Source organism: Nicotiana tomentosiformis, chromosome 9, assembly GCF_000390325.3.
Source record: "Nicotiana tomentosiformis chromosome 9, ASM39032v3, whole genome shotgun sequence".
Classification (NCBI taxonomy): Eukaryota; Viridiplantae; Streptophyta; class Magnoliopsida; order Solanales; family Solanaceae; genus Nicotiana; species Nicotiana tomentosiformis.
The window spans coordinates 4,187,569-4,209,981 of record NC_090820.1 but is presented as its reverse complement, the minus strand read 5'-3'; the positions used below and the strand labels follow the sequence as shown (position 1 = coordinate 4,209,981).

Sequence of the window (22,413 nt, the reverse complement as noted above, 5' to 3'; positions counted from 1 at the left end):
GTATAGCCTCTTCTTAGCTCTCGGGGTTTTGGTTCAGTGGTAAGGACAAAGCACGTGACGTGTAAGCAAGGCACATGTCTCACGGTTCAAAAACTACCGCAAACAAAACCTGGTATTTTAGTTGGGAGAGAGGTAGTGGGGTGAGCCTAAACTCCCCGTAGTTTGAAGCCCACATGGGAAGCCCTCAAAAATTCGCATAAAAATAAAGAAATGTAGCACCTTTCTTTAGAGAGTATAGCAGAAGTGAAGTAATAATACAGTTCCTTGGACTATTGAAACCTAACCTTTATCCGTAGTATATATACCGGGATCTTGTATTAGCGATTATATAATAACTAGTTAGTATATCCGCGCTTCGCGCGGTCATAAGAGATAGGAGTAATATACTTAATATAATTTTTTTTACAAAATTAACTGAGTTAAAGAGGATAAATTTTTTATATATATTATATGTGTGCATACGGACGTAATATATATAGTTCTATAAATGAATCAGATTCCAAATATACATATTTTCTGAATCAATTAACTCTTTGATCTTTTTAAAAGAAGTTTCAAGAAAATTTCATTTCCTTACTCCTAAGAGAATTACGCGTACTTCTTCACCTTTAAATTATCTTCTTTTTTGGCATAAGGTTTATATTAAAGTTGATAGTTTTTCCTCCATATAAGTACTTATTTACTACTTCAAGAGTGCTTTGTGTCACACATGTTGCATCATTCTAATATGAAGATAAATTTTGGAATCTTGAATAAAAGAAGTTAAAATGTAATGTCAGATGTGTTAACGAAAACCAAACACGGAGATCATGCCAAAATCTGAAAGAAAGGAATAGAAAATTTACAAAAAAAGAAAAATGTGAAAGACAGGACCAAAAGAAATCCACTTTTGTGACTACAAATGACTGAGACTTTCTTCGACAACCTAACTTCTTCTTCTCCTTCACCATTGACACTTCTTATATTCTCCTTCACCATTGACACTTCTTATATTCTCCTTCACCATTGACACTTCTTATAGGTGTTTGAAACTGCCAATGTTCCAAACCTTTTCCTTGAACTCCATCCAGAAAAGGTTATAGGCAAGTTGAAATTATTTTACCAATGATAATTAACGATCAGAAAGATCACTAAAGGCTCCACGAAAAGTTGTGATCTCCACGAAAATCCTAACTAATTTATCAATAAACTGATCCAAGATTGACTTTAAAATAGACAACACTTTGCTTCTCCAATTCATTCGAACTACAGATCTGCTTCATTTTAATAACCTCCTCCTCAGAGGCTCAAAAAAATTATAGTTTATATCCATCTCGTACTTTGATCTCTTCACTATCTTTATACCATCAGGCCGCCAGTTACACATCCTTTTCCGACATACTTACCCACTAAATTTCTGCTTTTCCCATATTTTTTATCTGATGATTTTCCTATTTATAACCTCCAGAATTAACAAACTCTTATAAAAGTCCAGCCAAAATTCTATTAAGATACAAATTCTCCTGAAAGTCAAATAAAATATTTAGATGTAAATCTCACGAAAGGGAAGGTCGCAACTATAAGAAGCTCTAGGAATATTTTCATGCCTTCTTTACTCAACTTGTTAAAGATTGATCATATCTTTGTATATAAATATATAATTTATTGATGGGTAGATAAAAGGAGGAAAAAAAACTACCATGACATTCATATCCGTGTCAACCAAATTAGGAAAAACTAAGAATAAGACACACCAATGATCGTAGCGACATTGAACAAAAGGCTAGCAACAGACGCAATAAATGATAAATAGATGAGCGAATTTAGTAATAATACTAAATCAACATGACAAAAATAGTGCTAAAGCTAGTAAGAGAAAAAAAGAAAAACACAAGCAAGATGAGAAGATGAATACCAAAGGAGGTGGCATATGAGCGGTTAGGCAAGAAATGTTTCGTATAATTACTTGATCCCGAAGACATTATAGGAGCTTAAGAGAGAATTCGGGCGCCAATGAATGATATATATATATATTGGTGACTAGATTGGAGCAAAATTAAGCATGATGGACAAAATATAGTTGCATATGAATTTTATATGCTTCTACTAATAATCAGAACATACTATTATGATAGTTATTATAATTAATTGATGTTTAGAATCTAAAGGAAAAGATAACTTGAATTTTAAGATAATAGAAGACTTTTGAGATCAGTAAACTCCTTTTGGTCAAGGGAGTTTCATATACAACAATTTTTTATGTTAATTGTGTTGCCGAAAGCTGTAATAATAGCAGTAAACAAGAACTCATAAAAAAAATAAAAATGGACAACCTCAAAAAAAAATTGCAACAGAGAACTATAAAGCCAAAGAACTCGCACATCACCTTTCAAATGTCCAAGATCAAGCAACTTTCCTTTTTGAACTTAGTTAAATGAAAATTAATAAATAATGGAAGAAGATAATGATTAATGACATTTTAGACATTTGCAGGGGTAAGTCTTCTTCTAAACTACCATAATCAATTCAGAATAACAAATCTAATCCTTCTTTTTCCACTTTGGATTCAATTTCTGAACCTAGTAATCCAATTTAATTAAAGAAAATATTCCTACCTTCAAGGAAATTAATCAGTGTAAATTCTACTCAGGGACCACAAAGCCACCCTATAGAGAATCATTTCTATCTGCAAAATAATTTAACATTCAATCTTCAACTGCCTTTTAATTTGTATATAAAGGTGGCGTTTGAGACAAAGCCAAAGGTGACTTTTACAAAGCCAACAACTAATTTATTTGTGAGACCTGAAGGCTAAGTTCATGATATGAATGGTGGTGGCGGCGACGACAAGATACTAGATTGAAATATAATGCAAACATGATAGTGAATAATATCAACCAAGGAATTTACTTTTACAAGAGTTAGACGAAGTTTTCTTACCGTTATGTCATCCATAAGTCTTGAACAACTTGACTCATTTGAACCACTTAAATTAGAAATAATATTGAGAATTCCAGCAGAAACTCCATTCTGTTAAACATAGTAAAACTACATAACTTAATTTGTCGTACAAATCTGTGGGGAGGAATGATACATGAACAAGAAAGAAACAGAGATTGTGCGACAAGAGAAATTTATGTATTCGGTTGTTTTAATAACTTCTTTTCCGTAATCAAAGTATTTTATTTTCTCTGTCTTTTTGTTTAATTCTGCATTTACTGCTGGTGAACCTCAACCTTTACAGAGCTGGGAACCTCTTGGTGCTATGTGCTCTTTATTCCCCCACTCACAGAGCGTGTAGAATCATTCGCCGGAATAATCTTTTTAAGAAATACAGTACCTTTCTGATTTCTTGAGTCCCCTTTATAGAGAATTTGCCTAGAATCTCCTACAGCATTTTCCAATTTAGCCAACCGAATAGACTTCTCAATATCTTCACTTTCATTGGTTGAAGATGGACATAAATTAAAAAGATTGTGAATCTAAAACTCACAAACTTATAACCAAAACTGACCTCTTTCTTTTTTCCCCTTTACTGAGTTATTCATCATGTAGGCAATACCTCTCATAATCTATTGCTTTATACCACTCGTTTGAAAAACTATTCTCTGTAAAAGTAGCAATGCAAATAATAGTGCTAACTTTTGGCACAAGTGCCGGCTTGCAATCATATCCTCATCACATTTTTGCTGATTTCAAGGTCTAATACTGAGTTTTTACACATGAATTTTATATTTGTGTGACGACTTTAACACATAAAGTGATGCTATCACTTTAACTGTTGTTTAGTTTGAGCGAAATATTCTTAGGATCAAAAGCAAGTAATTGAAATACCTCATTACTTAGCAAATGGGATGCTAGTGCCATCATGCTCTGTTTCAATAGTTTTTGGTCACGCACCATGGCTTCTCGACTTTTCCGCTCCTCCTCAAGCTGAATCTTTACTTCCTTTAGCTGGCATTCTACACTCTCTCTTTTACGACGTTCTTCTTCCACCTCTTTTTGTTGTGCTTGCAGTTTCTCTTGAATTCCATTCATGGATTTCCTACTTGTTGACTTAACTCCTGATCCTTGACCACGGCAATAACTTGATGTTTCTCCAACAAATTTCACAAATGCAGCATTAACAACCAAGTCCAAATCAGTATCCTCTTCAATTTCTTGAATTTGTTCAGCAACATATTCTTTCACCTTATCCTACAAAATTTTTTATACCGGCTCTAACTTTCAATATTTATTTCTATGGACTCACATTCTAGGAATAAGGATAAGAGTTTCGCACGTATATTTAATTCCGCAGAGGCATCATTAATCCAATGTCCGTTCTTCATGTGAGTCAATTCCCAAAGTTTTTGCAAGTTTGGCTCTTTTCCGGTGCTTGTATTTCTCTACTAAAACCAATCAAATTATGTTATTAAATAAAAAATAACTAAAATTCATCAAAATAAAGACATATGTTACCTGTTCAAAAGATACCGCCTGGAAGGATTTTCTGCCGCAAATATGATTCATTTCTTGTTTTCCCTTATTGGTTTTGTTTTGCTCACTCATTCTCTATATTAAATTGAATTCGTAAATATATTTCTTGATGAACTATAAGAAGTAGAACAAGAAAATAAATAATTTGCAATGTTAAATCAATTTAATTTTGGCGTATCCTAATTAATTACCTTAAAAGTATCAGAATCGAAATATTCAACCAGGAATCTCCATTCAGCTTCATTAACATCGGGTGGCATGTTCTGCAAGCAATCCTCCTTTGTAGCATATTTCTTGAAATGATCATTGAGCCTACTACGACGATATCTATATAAATTATTAGCTGTTTTAAGGATAGTATCCCGATTGTGTTGTGTGTCTGGAAGTTGGAAGGTGTCCTGAATTCAAAAAAAAAACTAAAGTGAGCTTACTTAAAATAGAATTTCAATTTTCTGCCAATGAACCAAGGGATGTTCGGAGTCATCTTTTCTAAAGTTGGTTTATCAGTATACTTTATTTGTATACTTATATTGAGAATTTTCTTATGTGTATTGGACCAGCAAGAAAATTCTAAGGGAACATAGTGAATTACCAGCATATGGGCACAAATCCTATCTTTTGCAATATCAGGAACTTCCTTCCAATTCTTGACATCATGCCTAGCATTATGCATAACTTTAACAGAGAGCTCGGTAACGAAATCATTAGCTCCAGGACCTACTGCTACAGTTCGATCTGATGGAATAATCACCTTCAACTTTCCATTGTCACTATCTTTGCGTTTCTTTTGGATTGAAAGCCATGTAGTCTTCCCTCTTCCTTTTCTCTTTTTACCTTTATCTATATATGAAAATACTTAGATGTATAGTAAACATAACATATATAAGCTAGAGATTTTATAGGGCTCGATTTTAACAAATGAATTTACTTACCTGACGATGGATTTGAGATTACATCAGTAGTTCCATCATTATTAGAAACATGCGCATCTGTCATCATGATAGGCTGTAACACATATTAAAAGGAATTATATTATTGGAGACTAACTGACGAAAGTAAAATTTTAAGAAAGAGACAATATATTTTCAGAAACTGAGAGAAACAAATCAATTAAAAGCAAAAATGATAAAGAAATTGAAGAAATAGAAAATAGAAATTAACCATTTCGGCAAGGTGATTGAAATAGAACTTCTGTGAAGAAAGCATTTGAAATAAGCAAAATTATCTTGAAGACTAGTTGAAAATTACAGCCAATCATCATCCTCAATTTCATCAAATTTATCAGAAAGATATTCTTCATCTGCACTGAAGTCATCTCCATTTTCATGATCAAATTCATCAATAGCTTCTAAGTCTACTTCTTCCTCGTTATTCAGAGAAGGTGCATCAACACTCACTCCATCAATGTCTTCTCTTTGTATTCTAATGACATCATTGTCAGACTCTACTTGAAGATCTGCTTCTCCTCTTTCAACCAAGTCAATCAGTTGGTACGGCTCCGTTTCATCTTCTTGTTCGGGTAAATCATACAAATTCCGTGGTCTTACTCTTACCACAGCATGCCAATTCTCATTTTGATCATGTTTAACATAATACACAGATTGAGCTTGTGAGCCTAAAATGAATGGATCATTTTTATAATGGAGTCGTGTCACATCTACACATATGAATCCATATTCATCCCTTTTATAACCTCTACTTTGACTACGACCTTGAGTAGGAACATCAAACCAATCACATTGGAATAATATGACTGAATTATTGTCCAAATATTGGATCTCTAAAATCTTTCTTATCTTTCCATAATAATCAACATTTTCTGTATGTTCATCACTCTTCACAACTACACCACTATTTTGAGTTTTCAAACCTACCTCAGATTCCATTGTTCGAAACCTAAACCCATTCATGATATATCCACTATGGCAATAAGCACGAGGGTCTGGACGTCTTGCCAAAGCTAGTAATCCATTGGTAATTCGGCCATTACCATTTTCTTTTAACTCTACCACCTATAATATTTCAATTACAAACTCACAAACATTAATACTACTTAAAAAATATAATTTATAAATTATCCTAAACAAAAGTAAACTAGCATCAAATGATATAATTTACCTTTTTCTCAAACCACAAAGGGAATTCCTCCTTGTGCCTCTTGAAACATTTCTATTATTCTCCTTCCTTAATATTTCTAAGTGTTGCCTATGGATTATGAGCATTTAATAAAAATCAAAACAAATAACATTAGAACAGAGTTGCTGAGAGTTTCATAAGAATAAAATGATGTAAACTAAGTGAAAGGTATCTTACTCCATCCAAGGTCTGACTTTCTCACAATTTTGGAGGATGTAAAAATGAGCTTGATTGATTTCATGAGTGCTCAAGTTTATCCAAGCACCCCCTGCTAATGGCTTACCACGACAATTAAATATGGATAAGCCATTGGGTTCTATATTTGAAGAATCAAAATTTCTATCTGGACGATTTTGCTTTGTCTCCATATCAGTCAAATATTTGGAACAAAATGTCATGCATTCCTCAGCAAGATATCCCTCAGCAATTGATCCTTCTGGGTGGGCTTTATTTCGTACATAACTTTTCAAGGTGCGCAAAAATCTATGACGTAAAAATATATCAGTTTTGCAACAAATTTTAACTAAAAGGGCAGCTAAAGGAATAGTTTAGAGGAATAAGAATCCAACCTTTCAATGTAATACATCCATCGAAATTGAACGGGACCACCCAATTTTGCCTCCATTGCCAAATGTATTGCCAAATGAACCATAACATCAAAGAATGTTGGCAAAAACACACGCTCTAATTTACAAATTGTCATCCGTATACTTTTATCTAGTTGATCTAACTTTTCCACATGCAACTCTTTAGCGCACAAATCGCTAAAGAATAATGATAGTTCAACTAATGGATCATATGCATCCTTTGGCAAAATCCCCTTGATTATAGGTGGAAAAATACGTTGAAAAAGAACATGGTGATCATGACTTTTAAGTCCAAAAATTCTTGCTTCCTTAACATTGACACAACGACTAATGTTAGAAGCATAAGCATCAGGAAACTTGACTTCTTTGATTAGCTGGCAAAATTGAATCTTCTCGGTTTTAGACATTGTATAGCTTGCTGGAGGAAGTATGTATTTATTCTCATTTTTTATTGTATGAAGGGGTTTTTTAATTTTCAACTCTTGTAAATCCAATCGAGATTTTAATGTGTCCTTTGGTTTTCCTTCAATATCTAATAACGTCCCTATCACACTTTCACTGATGTTTTTCTCTATATGCATCACATCCAAATTATGTCTCAACAATAAAGTCCTCCAATATGGGAGTTCAAAGAATACACTTTTCTTCTTCCAATTGTCATATCTTATAGCATCCCGTTTTCTTTTTCTTGTGCTGCCGTCAACTAACACTTGTGAGGATGTATTAAGTTGTGCAAGCGCATCATCTCCACTCAAAGCTTGTGGTGCGAGTCTTTCCTCCTTTGTGTTATCAAAAGAACTTTTATTCCGACGAAATGGATGATTTACTTCCAAGAACCTACGATGACCCATATAGCATTGCTTTCGACCATGTTTCAAGTAAATGGAACAAGTATGTATATGACAAATCGGACAAGCTAATTTACCTTTAGTGCTCCAACCGGATAAAATACCATAAGCTGGATAGTCATTAATTGTCCACAACAAGAAAGCACGCAAGAAAAAATTTTGTTTCGTAAAAGCATCATAAGTTTCAATTCCACTCTCCCATAAGATTTTCAAATCATCTATCAAGGGTTGGAGATACACATCAATATCCATACCAGGGCCTTTTGGTCCAGGAATAAGCAAAGACAACAAAAGATTTGATTGTTTCATACATAACCATGGGGGGAGATTATATGGGATCAAGATTACTGGCCACATGCTATAAGCATTACTCATTGAACCAAAAGGATTAAATCCATCTGAAGCAAGCCCAAGCCTTATATTACGTGGATCTGAAGCAAAACTTGGATACTTTTCATCAAAACTTTTCCACGCCAATGAGTCAGCTGGATGTCGTAAAACTCCATCATCGGCTCGCTTATTTTTATACCATCTCATATCTTCAGCGGTACGTTTTGTCATAAACAATCGTTGTAATCTTGGTATTATAGGAAAATATCTAAGAATCTTTCTTGAAATTCCTTTATTTCTCTTATTCGAATTTCCTAAAGCAACATCTTCATTAGTATCTTCTCCTTTTTTTATCATCTATCTTTTTTTACCACATTTAGGGCATTGCTCAAGATTCGCATATTCCTTTCTATATAAAATGTAATTATTAACACATGCATCTATCTTCACATAATCTAGACCCAAACCTTTAATTATCTTTTGAACTTCATAGATAGAATTCGGGAGTACATTTCCTTTGGGTAAAACATCACTCAATAATTTCAATAAAGAGTCAAATGAGGTATTACTCCAGCCATGTAGACACTTCATTTGAAAAAGACGCATTACAAAAGAGAGTTTGGAGAACTTTTCACAATCAGGATATAGCTTTTGCTCTGCATCTTTTAATAACCTATAGAAAATTTTAGCTTATGTATTAGGCTCTTCGCAACTAAACTCATTGTTCTCATCAAACTCATGACTATTAGTGGGAATACCATGATACAAGTCATGTAACATTTCAAAAGTGGAAGCATCATCATTTCCTATATCTGAATTTATACTAGCATTTGTTCCATCATCCGAAGATGAATCCAGCTCACCATGATAAATCCACCTATCATATGTTGAATCAATTCCTCGCCTAAGTAAATCTGTCTTCACTTCTTCTCGTGTTTTCCAAAGAACATTATTACACTTAATACATGGGCATTGGATTCTTACACCAACATTAGGATTAGAAAATGCAAAGTTTAAAAAATATTCCACACCATTCAAGTATTGAGGTAACGTCCTATTCTTGATGAATATCCAGCTCTTATCCATCATCTAATTACCTACAATAAAATAAAAAAGTAAAACTATATGATTAACCTTCTTTCTATTTTTTATTGTCTATTATATCAGAAACAAATGATTGAGAAATGCTTAGAAACATAAGGCTTTGGATCTGGGGAGAGTAAGATGTACGCAGTTTTACCCCTACACTGGAAGGATAGAGAGGTTGTTTCCGATAGACTCTCGAGCTAAAGAAAAGATGAAAAGAAGTAATAGCAACAAGTAGAATCCCACGAATGAATTAGCTTACCAGATTCAACACCACTAACTATTGCAAGATTGTCCAATTTGCAGTCAAAATCTTTCAGTATAATGTCAAACTGAACTTAACCAGAAACAAACTAATAACAAGATATGTTTAATTTAGAAACATTAAGATGCATGCACAAACTTCATATAGCAAAACGATCAAAATTTGAACCAAAGGAAAAGATTTAAAAAAATATATCAAAAACCACAAAGCATTAATTTGGATACACACTAAGTTGAAACAGAGAATAAAAAGTCCATAAAAGTCAAGAACCAAAACCAAGAATTAATTAAGAAACCCCATACCAGAGATCACGAATACAATGACTTGCTTGATTATTTGCATACTTATTAGAGAAAAGAGATCAAATGTGCGAAAATAGGTTTTTTAACAGCACATGTCGGTGCAGTCTTAACTGCGATAAGCCCTCTATGAGGTCTGAACTTTGCGTCAGTTGGATTATGTTACTTTGAATCAGTTGACTTAAAACAAGAACTATTTCTTCTCCTCCAGACTATTAGGTGTAACCAGAAAATACTACTACCCCACCAGACTATTAGGTCCCATCATAATAAAATGTTGTAAGTGCTCTCTCAACTAAGGCCTCTATTTTCCTAATCTTTTAATAATAATCACCACTTTTTAACATTCTTATTTCTTAGCAAGAAAGTTTCTTGCTTACACCTGGCTACTTTTCACATTAAGTACTAGTCCTACAAAATCTCAACTAAGAGTTTATAGCTACATGTCACTCTTACAAACACCTCCTTTCACTTTTAGAAAATCTTTTTATCTGCAGGTGTATTGTTAGACTATCACGCCAATATGTTACAATTCCCTATATCCAATATGCCAAACATGTTAAGACTTTCAAAACATATTCTAGGGGTGTCACAATGTCAAAACTCCCACATCTTTAAGCCATATAATTATGATTATTATGAGAGCACATCAACACAAATAGTGTTATGTAGTAATAATACACTTTCTCTGAATACCTTCGGCGCTTATGAATATATATTCAAATTCATCGATTGTCATCAACAAGATGTAATTTACATGGAACATCATTATAAGCCAATTGCTGGATACAATGCTTTCCACTTGGCTTGCTTTCTCCCAACAAACTTAAAAGAGAAACTTTTCACTAAAGAACTAACCTTATACTTAGCAGGAAGAAAAAGGAACTGTTGCTTCAGTTTATCTAGTGTGGAATATTTAGATGCTTCTTCAATCTTAATAGGATTTCTCAAACAATCCCAACAAAAAACATTTTTTATGCAAAGTTTCTTTCTTATAAGAAATTAGAGGAGAAAAGTTATATATAGTATTCTGGAATATCACAATTTAAGATTGCCACCATACCCAACTAAGTACTTCAACAATAAAGGCAATCAAAACGGTATTTTCATAATTCGGTGAAGCAATAATCGGGTAAAGTAATTGAAGATAGAGTTCTTACCGGTTCTTCTCCAATCAGCAACAATACGATGCAACAAGGAGGACGCAACAGAGAAGGAGCTCGTTCAAGAATAGCTGATAATAAAAACCCTAGGCAGAATGGTTATTAGAGAGTGCACTAAAATTTTGGGAAAAGTTATTAAAGAGCGAAAGTTTGCCGCGTTTCATTTTGGCGGAAAATTAGAATGTTTTAGGCCACAACCCACGCACCTTATTGGCATAATAATATGTATACCAACAAATAGATTTCATTGTTGCCAATTCTGTTTATATTTTAAATTTATTATGTTAAAAGTTCTATTTTTTGTAACACCAAAAATTAGTTGTTGCCATTTATTAAACTTCAGCAACAATACCATAGTTGTTGCCATAACTTAGTGGCCATTTTTAAAAATTTAAAGTTTATTATTTAAACCATAGAATATGGCGACAACATTAACACGTTTGCCAACAATAAAGTTTTGTTGCCAAAAAGTCTATGCTACAGCAACAAATTTACCGGGTTGTTCCCATTTATCCATTTTAGCCAATAATATTTCAGTTGTTACTAAAATGTTGTTGCAAATTCCATACTTTCTTGTAGTGTCACCTGCTATTTGCGGATGACCTTATACTATTCGCTCGTGCTGACCTACACAATGCCAACACTATCATTAATATATTCAACTCTCTCCACCTCCAATCAGGGCAAAAAATTAATTTCTCTAAATCAAAACTTATTTTCTCCAAAAATGTGTCGCTCGCCACTCAAGAGTGCCTTACCAGTGCCCTAAACATCCGCAAGGCTACCAACTTTGGTAAATTCCTGGGATTCCACCTAACTAACAATTCCCCCAAAGGCAAAGACTATCAATTCATAATTAATAAAATGAATAACAAGCTCACAGGATGGAAAGCAAAACTCTCAACATGGCATGTAGAACTACCCTCATACACTCTATACTAGCCACAATTCCAAACTATTCCATGCAAAATAACCTACTGCCAATCTCTACTAGGAACCACATAGATCGTATCCAACGAAACTTCCTGTGGGGTTCAGCTACAGAAAAAAGAAAAGTCCACCTTGTTAATTGGGAGACTATAACTACTCCGAAAGAGCTCGGAGGACTAGGGCTTTATAAAACCAGTGAAAAGAATTATGCAACGCTAGCAGGACTACTTTGGCGTTTCCATAAGAACAATCAATCACTCTGGGTAAAACTTCTGCAAGCAAAATACGTCCAACATAGACGAGTAGACACACTCGACGCAAAACCTGCTCTTTCATACCACTACACCCTGATACCGTACACAAAAGCAACAAGATCTACATCCCTTTCTTACAAAAACCTGATCAATCCCTCTGGAACCAAACAACCCCTTGAAAACTTTACCACAAATTCAACCTACCTACTACAACGACAAATCAATAACCTAATAATGCCACCAATTACCACCATTAACACTTGGATCTAGCAACTCAAGTATTTGAACAAGCTGAAATACTTCATGTGGTTACTTGTGCACCACAAGTTACCTACCAAAGAATTCCTATTAAAAACAAATATACTCCAAAGTAACCTTTGCCAATTCTGTCCGACAGAAGCAGAAGACATATACCACATCTTCTTCTCGTGAAAAAATTCATACCACTTATGGACTTTGTTCAATCTCCAAAAACCACAAACACACAACTTTGACCACTGGTTAAAGGATATGTGTATCAAAGACACTATCACCAACACAACAAATGCCTCCATCAAAACCCCAAACTCCACTTTAATACCTTTCATACTGTGGAACACTTGGCTTAATAGGAACTCTAACCTATTTTACCACACAACCTCAATCACTTTCCAAACCAAACTTAAGACCCAAGTTGCTGAGTTCATCTCAATCGCACAAATCACTGCGAACCCAAAACCTAAGTTTCACATACCAATAAGATGGCACCCACCTACTAACCATTACAAGCTAAACATTGATAGAGCTTATGATCAAAATAATCAAAATAGTGGTACTGGTGTAATCATCAGAGACCATAATATATGACAATTGGATAGTAGGATTTGCGCACAAGGAAGCTACAACAGACGCTCTCCACACTGAACTGCTAGCACTAATGATTGAACTAGATCTATCCTTCACAAAAAATCTCTTTCCCACTGTAGTGGAAACAAATTCACAGGTATTATGTAACTTATTTAAAGACGAACAACTTCTCTACCCACATCTTCTTCATGACTGCAGTTTTCTTCTTGATGCTATTGGAGTGGCAGAAATGACGCATGTATACCGAGAAGGCAACACTGTAGCAGACACCTTGGCCAAGTATGGAAGCACCAGACAACATATATCAACGGAGGAAGATAACATTATGTACTTGAAAACACCTCCTGCTTTTATTTTACCAGTTTTTATTAAAGACAAATTAGGGAAAACCGCAATGCGGTCTATCCCTATGCTATGTAATAACTAAATTGTTCCTATGCTTTTAAAATAATAGACTCTCCATTCTTCGGGAAAAAAAAAAGATGAGAGAAAGCAATGGCAAAGCTAGAAATTTCGTCAAGAATGTTAAGAAGTGTTCCACATTCAATATAATGTATACAAAGTAATATTTGACCTATATACACAGTACAATTCTCAAGCGAAAGGTGTTTAACTGGCCTCCCTTGACCTATGTAGCTCTAGCATTGGGAAAAAGTGCAACCAATTTACAAGGAATTGTTACTGTATTTTAAATTCCCTAATACATGGGTGGAACTAGGTAGCGGGAATGAGGTTAAATGTAACCCCCTTTGCCGAAAATTACACCGTATAAGATTAAAAAATTCAATATATATTATAAGGTATTGAATCTCCTTAACATTTTTAGGTATTTACTCTTTTTAAATTTTTTGAATCCTCTTGGTAAAAATCTTGCTTCCACCACTAACTAACGCTAAGCTCTACATAAACGTTTGATGCAACAATGAATTGAAGCAACAATACTGAGGCCAAGGGAGTCATGTTACATGGCCTCCATTTACTGCGGAATTTTGGTAGAATCATCGGGATTGGCAAAGATATATGGTAACTATTGTTCAACCTGTTATGGTTGTCACGACCCGAAATTCCATCTTCGGATCGTGATAGTGTCTAAAATTTCACTTGCTAGACAAGCCAACATTAGAATAATATTATCCATTTTTAAAATAATTTTAAATTTATTAATAACAAGAAAAAAAATACGGAAGCAAAGTTTGAAATATAGTGAAATAATCCATCAAACAATGGCATCTAAATACCATCCCAGAATTGGTGTCACAAGTGCACAAGCTTCTAGAATAAATACAAATAAATGTCTGAATAAAATAAAGCTGCCTGGACATAATCACACATCTAAAGTAAAATAGGCTGGGACTTCAGAACTGTGGACGCCATGCAGTTATTCCTCAAGTCTCCTCTAGTAGCTGAAATCCGAGCAAATCTATGGTACACCGCTGGGACCAACTCCGAAATCTGCACAAGAAGTGCAGAATGTAGTATCAGTTCAACCGACCCTATGTACTGGTAAGTGCTGAGCCTAACCTCTATGAAATAGTGGCGAGGCTAAGGCGGTTCACGTACATTACCTGTACGCAATATTAGTAACAACAACAATAATAGAAATAAATCAGGTAACTCATTTATAATAATTGAAGCCAACTCAGCAGTCATAACCAATTATCCTTTCTATCGATTCAGTTCTGTTGCAGCGTGCAACCCGCTCTCACAATATATTCATTTTTAATCAAGTCTGTTGCGGCGTGCAACCCGATCCTCCAATATAGACTTTTAATAAGTCTGTTGCGGCGTGCAACCCGATCCTTCAATATAGGCTTTTAATAAGTCTGTTGCGGCGTGCAACCCGATCCTCCAATATAGACTTTTAATAAGTCTGTTGCGGCGTGCAACCCGATCCTTCAATATAGGCTTTTAATAAGTCTGTTGCGGCGTTTGCACGATCCTCCAATATAGACTTTTAATAAGTCTGTTGCGGCGTGCAACCCGATCCTCTAATATAGACTTTTAATAAGTCTGTTGTGGCGTGCAACCCGATCCTCCAATATAGACTTTAATAAGTCTGTTGTGGCGTGCAACCCGATCCTCCAATATATTTATTATAATCAATCTTGTTGCGGCGTGCAACCCGCTCCTCCAACATATTCATTTACCAATTCTTATAGAAGAAATTTTCCCAATAAATGTAACAATTAATATAAAATTATAAGACAACAAACATACAATAATTATTGTTTAATTATGAAGCAAACAATGACAAATAGAAAATTATTATGACCAAACCATGCAATAATAGGATGCAACAATTTGGAACATTCACTATGTGTTAACTATCCATTCGACTCAACAAGTATAACCACTTCTTAGCTCTCGGAGTTTTGGTTCAGTGGTAAGGACAAAGCACGTGACGTGTAAGCAAGGCACATGTCTCACGGTTCAAAAACTACCGCAAACAAAACATGGTATTTTACTTGGGAGAGAGGTAGTGGGGCAAGCCTAAACTTCCCGGAGTTTGAAGCCCACGTGGGAAGCCCTCAGAAAATATGAGGCAGAAAGACAATAAAAATGGAAAGACAAATATAACTATGAGACATGTATCAAATCTCATACTCACTTCTAAACGGGAAGCATTGGCAAACCGTAAGTGCCTTCCTCACTGCCAAGGGAGTACTTGTTTAGTCTTCTTCTAGTAAATTCATGTGAATTCCAAACAGAATTTTACATTTATATATTCCCATAATAGAAATATTTTATAGCCACACAAATGTTATGACATATTTAATTAAGGGCATGAGTTTCAAAAACATTATACCCACACAAATATTATGACATATTTAAGACTACACATTTCAGAAGTTTCCCGTTCTTTCTAAATTTTGTGTTGAGTCAAACTTTGACAAACAGATTGAAACAAATGGCGTAAATAACTACAGACAAATAGCTAGTTATCCTAACTCCAATTGAGGATGAGATAGTTAGTTGGGATGAATCAAAAGAGAATGGATGAAAACTACAACGATTGTGTTTTTACTTTGGGAACTTTACATAACTGTCACGATTTAAAAGAAATATAACAAATTCTTAGCATAAAATCCAATATTACAGTTGTGGCAGGAAAATATTTATATTTGTAGCACACAGTTCCATTAAATAGGAATATTAATTATTAATTTCTAAACATAAGCAACTTGAATGAAAAGTCAATAATTCTTTGTATAAAAATCATGCCTTTCTTTACTCTTTATCTATTAGCTTTCCTTCTTTTTTTTCATCTTCTTAATTTTATTTTCTATCGAAACCAATATATTTTCTAAATTTCTTCTATTCGTTATCTTTTTAATTATCTTTCTTCAGTTTTTCTCTTACTTCTTTCTTCCTTTCTTAACATAAAGATCTTACTTCGATAATAATATACGTTAATATATACGAAACGTATATATAAAAAATATACATTGAATTAACACATATAAAATATACGAAAAATTATACATAAAAAATACATCTTCAATTAAGATGACACTTACGCATGTGAAATATACATAAAAACATATCTTAAATTTAATTAATATGGCATATAAATATACAAATATTATATATATATATATATATATATATATATATATATATATATATATATATATATATATATATATATATATATATATATACATCCTGAATTAAAATGGCACTTGACATATAAAATATATTTGAAATATACATTAAAAATAAATCTTAAAATAAGATGTCACTTCACAAATAAATACACAAAAATTATATACATAAAAATATATTTTGAATTAAAGTGATACTTGATATACAAAGTATAAAAGACGTATAAATCAATACATCTTGAATTTATGTGGCATTCATATATGCACTATATTTTTAAAAATGGAGTGAAGAAGATGAATGTTGGAAAAGGAGAATGGATCATATGGACAAAAAAAGTATTTCCCGTGATTAGTGAGTCATCTAACTTATTAAATGTTGAGCTTAATTTTTATAATATGCTAATAATAAAAAATAATGCCCTTTATGGAATAAACAATTAATGATGTTATTATTTTAAATAATAGTCAAAAATATTTAAGCGTGTAAAAAACTCTTTTTACTTGGCGTAAATCCCAGAAAAGAACAAATGTTTATTATTATTGCAACAAGAGGAAAATAAAAAACTAAAGGTGCTAGTTATGCAGGATAAAAGCGGAAAATAAAAAAATTAGCCTCTTCTATACAATGTGTGATTTATTTAAATTATAAAGTTTAATTAAGCCGATGATGTCTAAATGGTCTGGCATGAACTAGTAAACGTATGAAATCTTGTCAATGGGTTTTCAATTGAATTATATTAAACTTCCCTTTCAACTTCTTAACTGTTCAAATCGCAACTAAATATAAAGACAAACAATGTCACTCAAATGCAAGTTGCCGAAGGTGCACTTCATCATGTACTTTCAGTATAATGCAAATAAATTGTTACTGAGGTGAACCTAGTAAGCAAAAAGAAAAAAACAAAAACCTCGGCAGCTGCAAATCTCAACTTTGCTTCATCCAACTCCTTCTGTACTCCTCTAACAGGAATCCAAATAGACTGCGTAAATAACAATATGTTGGTCTAACAAAAGATCGAAGTCATGTTTTATTGCTAAATTAAAACATGTTCACATTTATCATTTATTGATTAATACACAGTGAGGAAGAGAGTAAAAGAACCAGAGGTGATGCCTTGTCATATTTATTCATTATGTTTATCCGTTTTCATTGGTTGACGATGTATTTGCATGTCTTATATAGTCATTCAGGTTGTAGTTATCGTATCTTGTTCCCCCTCTCGCATGTCCCCTCCCAATCCTACATATTAAATCTTTATTTGTTACTATGTTGCACATATATCTACGTTTGTACAGATTAAATTACGTGAGTTTCCTGTCACAGCCTCGTCACTACCTCGTCGGGGTTAAGCTCCGCACTTACGGAGTACATTGAGTCGATTGTACTCATACTATACTTTGTACTTGTTGTGCAGATTTGGGTACTGGTCCCAGTTGTACGTTAGGCGCATCAGCTCGAATTATCACATTTGGAGACTCGAGGTAATTTGTTGGCGTCCGCATACCTTAAAGCCCCTTCCTCTTTCCTCATTTACTGTTTATTTCATTCGAAACAGTTGTATTTATGTCAGACTCTGTTTGTAGAACCTTTAGTAGCCCGTACACTTGTGACTCCACTTCTAGGATTGTATTTAGATATTTTTGGTTATTTTACCTTTTCACAGATCATTCTAGTTTTATTTGAGTTTAAATAAGTTTTAATTACTTGAATTATTTAAAATGGCATACAATTTACTCTAACGTTGGCTTGCCTAGTGAGTGAAATATTATGCGCCACCATAGTCCCGAAGGTGGGAATCCCGGGTCGTGATAGAAAATCTATATATGTTTTGTATATATATACATTATATATATTACATACAAAAATTATACAAATTTAATATATTTTTCGGCTACCAAATATAAATAGTTAAAAGTGATAATATCCCAATATTGTGCTAACTATTGTACCTGTAATTTTCGCCTTTATGGGTATTGTTGTGTCTAACGCTGGGCCTTTAGATTATACTCCTTCCATTTCAATTTATGTGAACTTATTTGACTGCACATGATGTTTAAGAAAAACAAAATTGAATTTGTGGTGTAAAATGAGGCACATATATTTTATCTCACTATAAATTATTATATATAAAGGTAAATTATTTTTCCAATATGGAAACATATCATTCTTTTTTATACCGATTAAAAAGAAAATACATTTAAGTAAATTAAAGTCGAGGAGTATATGACAGTCCATTTTCGAATTTAGTCAAATTTCAACAGGGACACTAAATATCGAGCGAAAAACCTTTTTAAATAAAAAATACTAGCCTCTATTCATTTTCCACTTGTTACATTTTTAGTTTGTGTTTTGTTTTGTTTTGTCCTTGCTGTTGCAACTTGCAATAAAGTCTAGGTCGACATATCTTGTCTTGTAGTCTATTAATCTTGTAGTACTGTATTGACTTTTATTTGTTCAATAAGCACAAATTAAGTAATATTAAAGTGTCCAATAAGTGCAAGCCTATTAGTGGAAATGTCAAAAGCCGTTCATGTAAATTTGCTTTACTGTGCACGGAGTTTAAGAAAAAATAAAAACTTTTTGAATTTGTAATCTTAAACAATTCAAAAAGGCCCCAGAGTATTTGTGTGGTTATAAAAGGTTCTCATTAATGGTAGAATTGTAAGTTTAAGTAAAATTATTTACAAATTTAGAAAAATATCATTCTTTTTTTAACAGACCAAAAAGAAAATAGGTTCACGTAAACTGGAACGGAGGAAGTAATGATATGCAATAAATAAATAAATAAATAAAGTTTAAAATATTATACTTGAGTCGAGACACATAAATAAATAAATAAATAAAGTTTCTTTCACTATCCATCTTATCCTTTCATCGATAGAAGTTAGTAATAGCATTATTCTCATATTAGCCGAATTATGGTTGTTTGTCTCCATATATGGTCATAGACTCTCGAGATAATTCATATTTCAAGACTAGCTACTTTCTAGAGCTGAATTAAGTTTAAAATTTATTTCTTCGTTTGAGCGTGCGGGGGTGTTAAGCAGGGGCTAAGAAAGAGCATTAGTCGCGGATTCGAACGAACTAGGATTAAACCTTGTGTTTGTATTAGTAAATACATAAAATTTGTATAAATATTAAATTATAAATCTAATAACTAAGATAAACTATGCGTTCGTGATAAATTGAGAATCTATAAACTTCAAATCATAACTCCGTCTCAACGTTAAGGTGTCCCACATTTGTTGAGGGATGGGTTGTTATATGGTCTTGGGCAAGAGTTGGTGTCACTCGGCCACCAATTATCTACATTTGGCCCATTGTTTCCCGTTAAAACAATTCTCCCCAAGTTGATCTATTTGTCAAGTGGCCATGTGACGACCTTGTTTTTGTTTTTTCTAGAAAATTCCTAGGAAACCCGCAGCAGTAGTAAACTCGCAGCCGCTACCTTTCGGGTGCGCACGGGATAACTAGCTTATTGTGCAATTACTCGCAAATTATATATGAGAAAAGACTGCTGATGAGGAAAATCGATCTCAGATCTTTCACATGGAAACCACTCACCCAACAAATCAATCAACCTTGGCTGGCGTGACTTCACAGTAGGTCTTTGTGAAGTGTTTCTTTTTGTCATTTTTCTCCCTTGTTTAGAACAAGTTGTTCTGACAGTTGCACGAGACATTATTAAGTTCTATAAATAGGGGAGAAACATTGTTTTCCTTTTTACAGTAAAAAACTGAAACTCCAAATAGCTCATCAAAATGTTTTCCAAAACTAACCTTTTTCTTTGCCTTTCTTTGGCTATTTTGCTAATTGTAATATCCTCACAAGCTGATGCAAGGGAGATGTCTAAGGCGGCTGTTCCAATTACCCAAGGTTTATTTACTTCTTCAATCTATTATTACTCCAGTAGTTATTTTCATTTTTGACATTTTGAGTCTGCAAACGAATGCTATAAATGTTTAAATATTCATGAATTTCAATTTTATGATCTTAAATATGTCATAATATCTTATACAGAAGTCTTATTAATGAAAAAAATCGGAATTTCGGAATTAAAAAGTTATTAAATGTTGGTGGCATTCTTTGTTGAAGCGGATTTAAAAGGAAAGTAAAACACATGATAGAAACGAAGGGAGTAAATCTTCACATAAGTATTATTTAACATTTTACTGAAAGTTTAATGGACATTTTGAAACTTTCTGAGACATTCTACATCTAAAATATTTAGTAATCTTAGGATATCACAACACCGCAGAAGTTTCTTCTTTTTATCTTTATTGAATTTGGTGATTACCTCGTTTAAATTCTATTGCTAGAGTAAGGACATTCAATTTAATTATTTTTATGTCTGCAACATGCATTCTTACATGCGGCCAACGATTCTTTCTTCTTGGCCAAACACGTGAAAATATCTTTACTTTTGGATGGCGTTAAGATTTGAATATTCGAAACCTTGTTTTGGCCAATTGTGTGATCAATAACAATAACAACAAACTTAGAATAATTTCACAAGTGGGGTATCGAAAGAATAATGTTTATGCAAATCTTACCCTTGTCTTGAGAAGCTAGATAGACTGTTTCCGATAAACCCTCGACTCAAGAAAGGATGAAAAGGTAGTAGAAATTAAATAAGCAGTAATACCAGCAAGATAATAAAATAATCGAAGCAAAAGAATCAGTATGTAGTGAGAAAAATCTGAAAATAAGTAAATACAAGACTAACACTTATATTACTAGTAAGGACAAGGGAGATACACGGCTACCTACTAACCTTCTATCCTAATTCTCGACCTTCACGCCCTCCTATCAAGGGTCATGTCCTTACTATTTAGGATAGAAGGTTAGTGGGACAAGACAGATGCACGACTACCTACTAACTTTCTATCCTAATTCTCGAACTCCACGTCCTTCTATCAAGGGTCATGTCCTCGGTAAGCTGAAGCAACGCAATATCCTGTCAATTGTGTGATCATTTTATTTAAAACTTAAGCTATTAGAGGAGGAACCTAAATTCATCCTAATTTATTTATGTATGCAGCACTGAGAATTAATATGGTTACAAATTAATTTACTCCTTTATTGGTTAACCTATAACTAATACATTACTCTACATAACCTAATTTGATGCAGCAATGAATTCAAACAACATTACTAATCAGAAGACGGGTGCCGGAATCATCCGTAAGATACCGGGTTGGATACGAAAAGGTGCAAAACCAGGAGGCAAAGTCGCCGGCAAAGCTTGTAAAATTTGCTCATGTAAATACCAGATTTGCAGCAAATGTCCTAAATGTCATGACTAAAGTTAGGCCTTGAGACTATGTACTTGTGCTGGTGTGAGTTTAGTTTTGAGAGTAAAGGGAAAGTTATGAATAGCCTAATATAATTGTATTCACTATGTTTTCTTAGTAATTCTTATTGTTGAAACTTGGAACAGGTCTTTGGGTCAAAATGTACCTCTTGTCTTGTAGTCTTTCAACTGTATAGTATTGTACTGTATTTTTCTTTAGCCACTTGATATCAAATCCGATTAAATGTAATTTGCGTTGCATATGTTTTACCACAGTCAGACCTTTCTATAACAACATTCGTATATAACAGC

General features: G+C 33.5%; 2 protein-coding genes across 15 annotated transcripts in view; one reads left to right on the top strand and one right to left on the bottom strand.

Annotated features, from left to right (window-relative positions):
• Nucleotides 1-22,132, top strand: part of LOC104104830 (uncharacterized) — a 51,235-nt gene extending 29,103 nt beyond the window's left edge. For 2 of the 4 annotated variants that reach the window (XR_011411348.1, XR_011411347.1), the window contains one exon: nt 21,942-22,132. The gene's annotated coding sequence lies outside the window, so the exon portion shown is untranslated. Of the gene's footprint in view, nt 1-13,400; nt 13,617-20,698; nt 20,718-21,941 lie in introns of those variants that run through there. The other 2 variants (XR_011411349.1, XR_011411351.1) reach the window with 2 other exon arrangements.
• On the bottom strand, nt 729-11,374 carry LOC104097827 (uncharacterized). Of its 11 annotated transcripts, none has more exons than XM_070185914.1 (8): nt 5,620-5,758; nt 5,391-5,463; nt 5,051-5,298; nt 4,650-4,856; nt 4,441-4,533; nt 3,814-4,367; nt 2,920-3,009; nt 729-1,502 (listed from the first exon to the last, which is right to left on the bottom strand). In XM_070185914.1, exons 1-6 carry the CDS (start codon nt 5,662-5,664, stop codon nt 4,200-4,202), a joined length of 834 nt encoding a protein of 277 aa, XP_070042015.1. In that variant the 5' UTR covers nt 5,665-5,758; the 3' UTR covers nt 729-1,502; nt 2,920-3,009; nt 3,814-4,199. The 11 variants fall into 11 exon arrangements, with proteins under 11 accessions (XP_070042015.1, XP_070042017.1, XP_070042022.1 ...); XM_070185916.1 differs by lacking the exons at nt 729-1,502; nt 5,620-5,758 and adding exons at nt 9,391-9,456; nt 11,170-11,374 and having other exon boundaries at nt 2,800-3,009; XM_070185921.1 differs by lacking the exon at nt 729-1,502 and having other exon boundaries at nt 2,800-3,009; nt 3,814-4,176; nt 4,262-4,370.
• Nucleotides 22,133-22,413: the final 281 nt, after the last annotated feature.

Bases quoted from the DNA above. Each gene is read 5' to 3' on its own strand.
- LOC104097827 (XM_070185911.1), bottom strand. From the start codon at position 8,716: ATGATAAAAAAAGGAGAAGATACTAATGAAGATGTTGCTTTAGGAAAT. The intron at 7,078-7,163 runs GTTGGATTCTTA...TTTACGTCATAG, and splicing joins TGGATGTATTACATTGAAAG to ATTTTTGCGCACCTTGAAAA. The intron at 6,664-6,771 runs GTAAGATACCTT...CATAATCCATAG, and splicing joins AAAGTCAGACCTTGGATGGA to GCAACACTTAGAAATATTAA.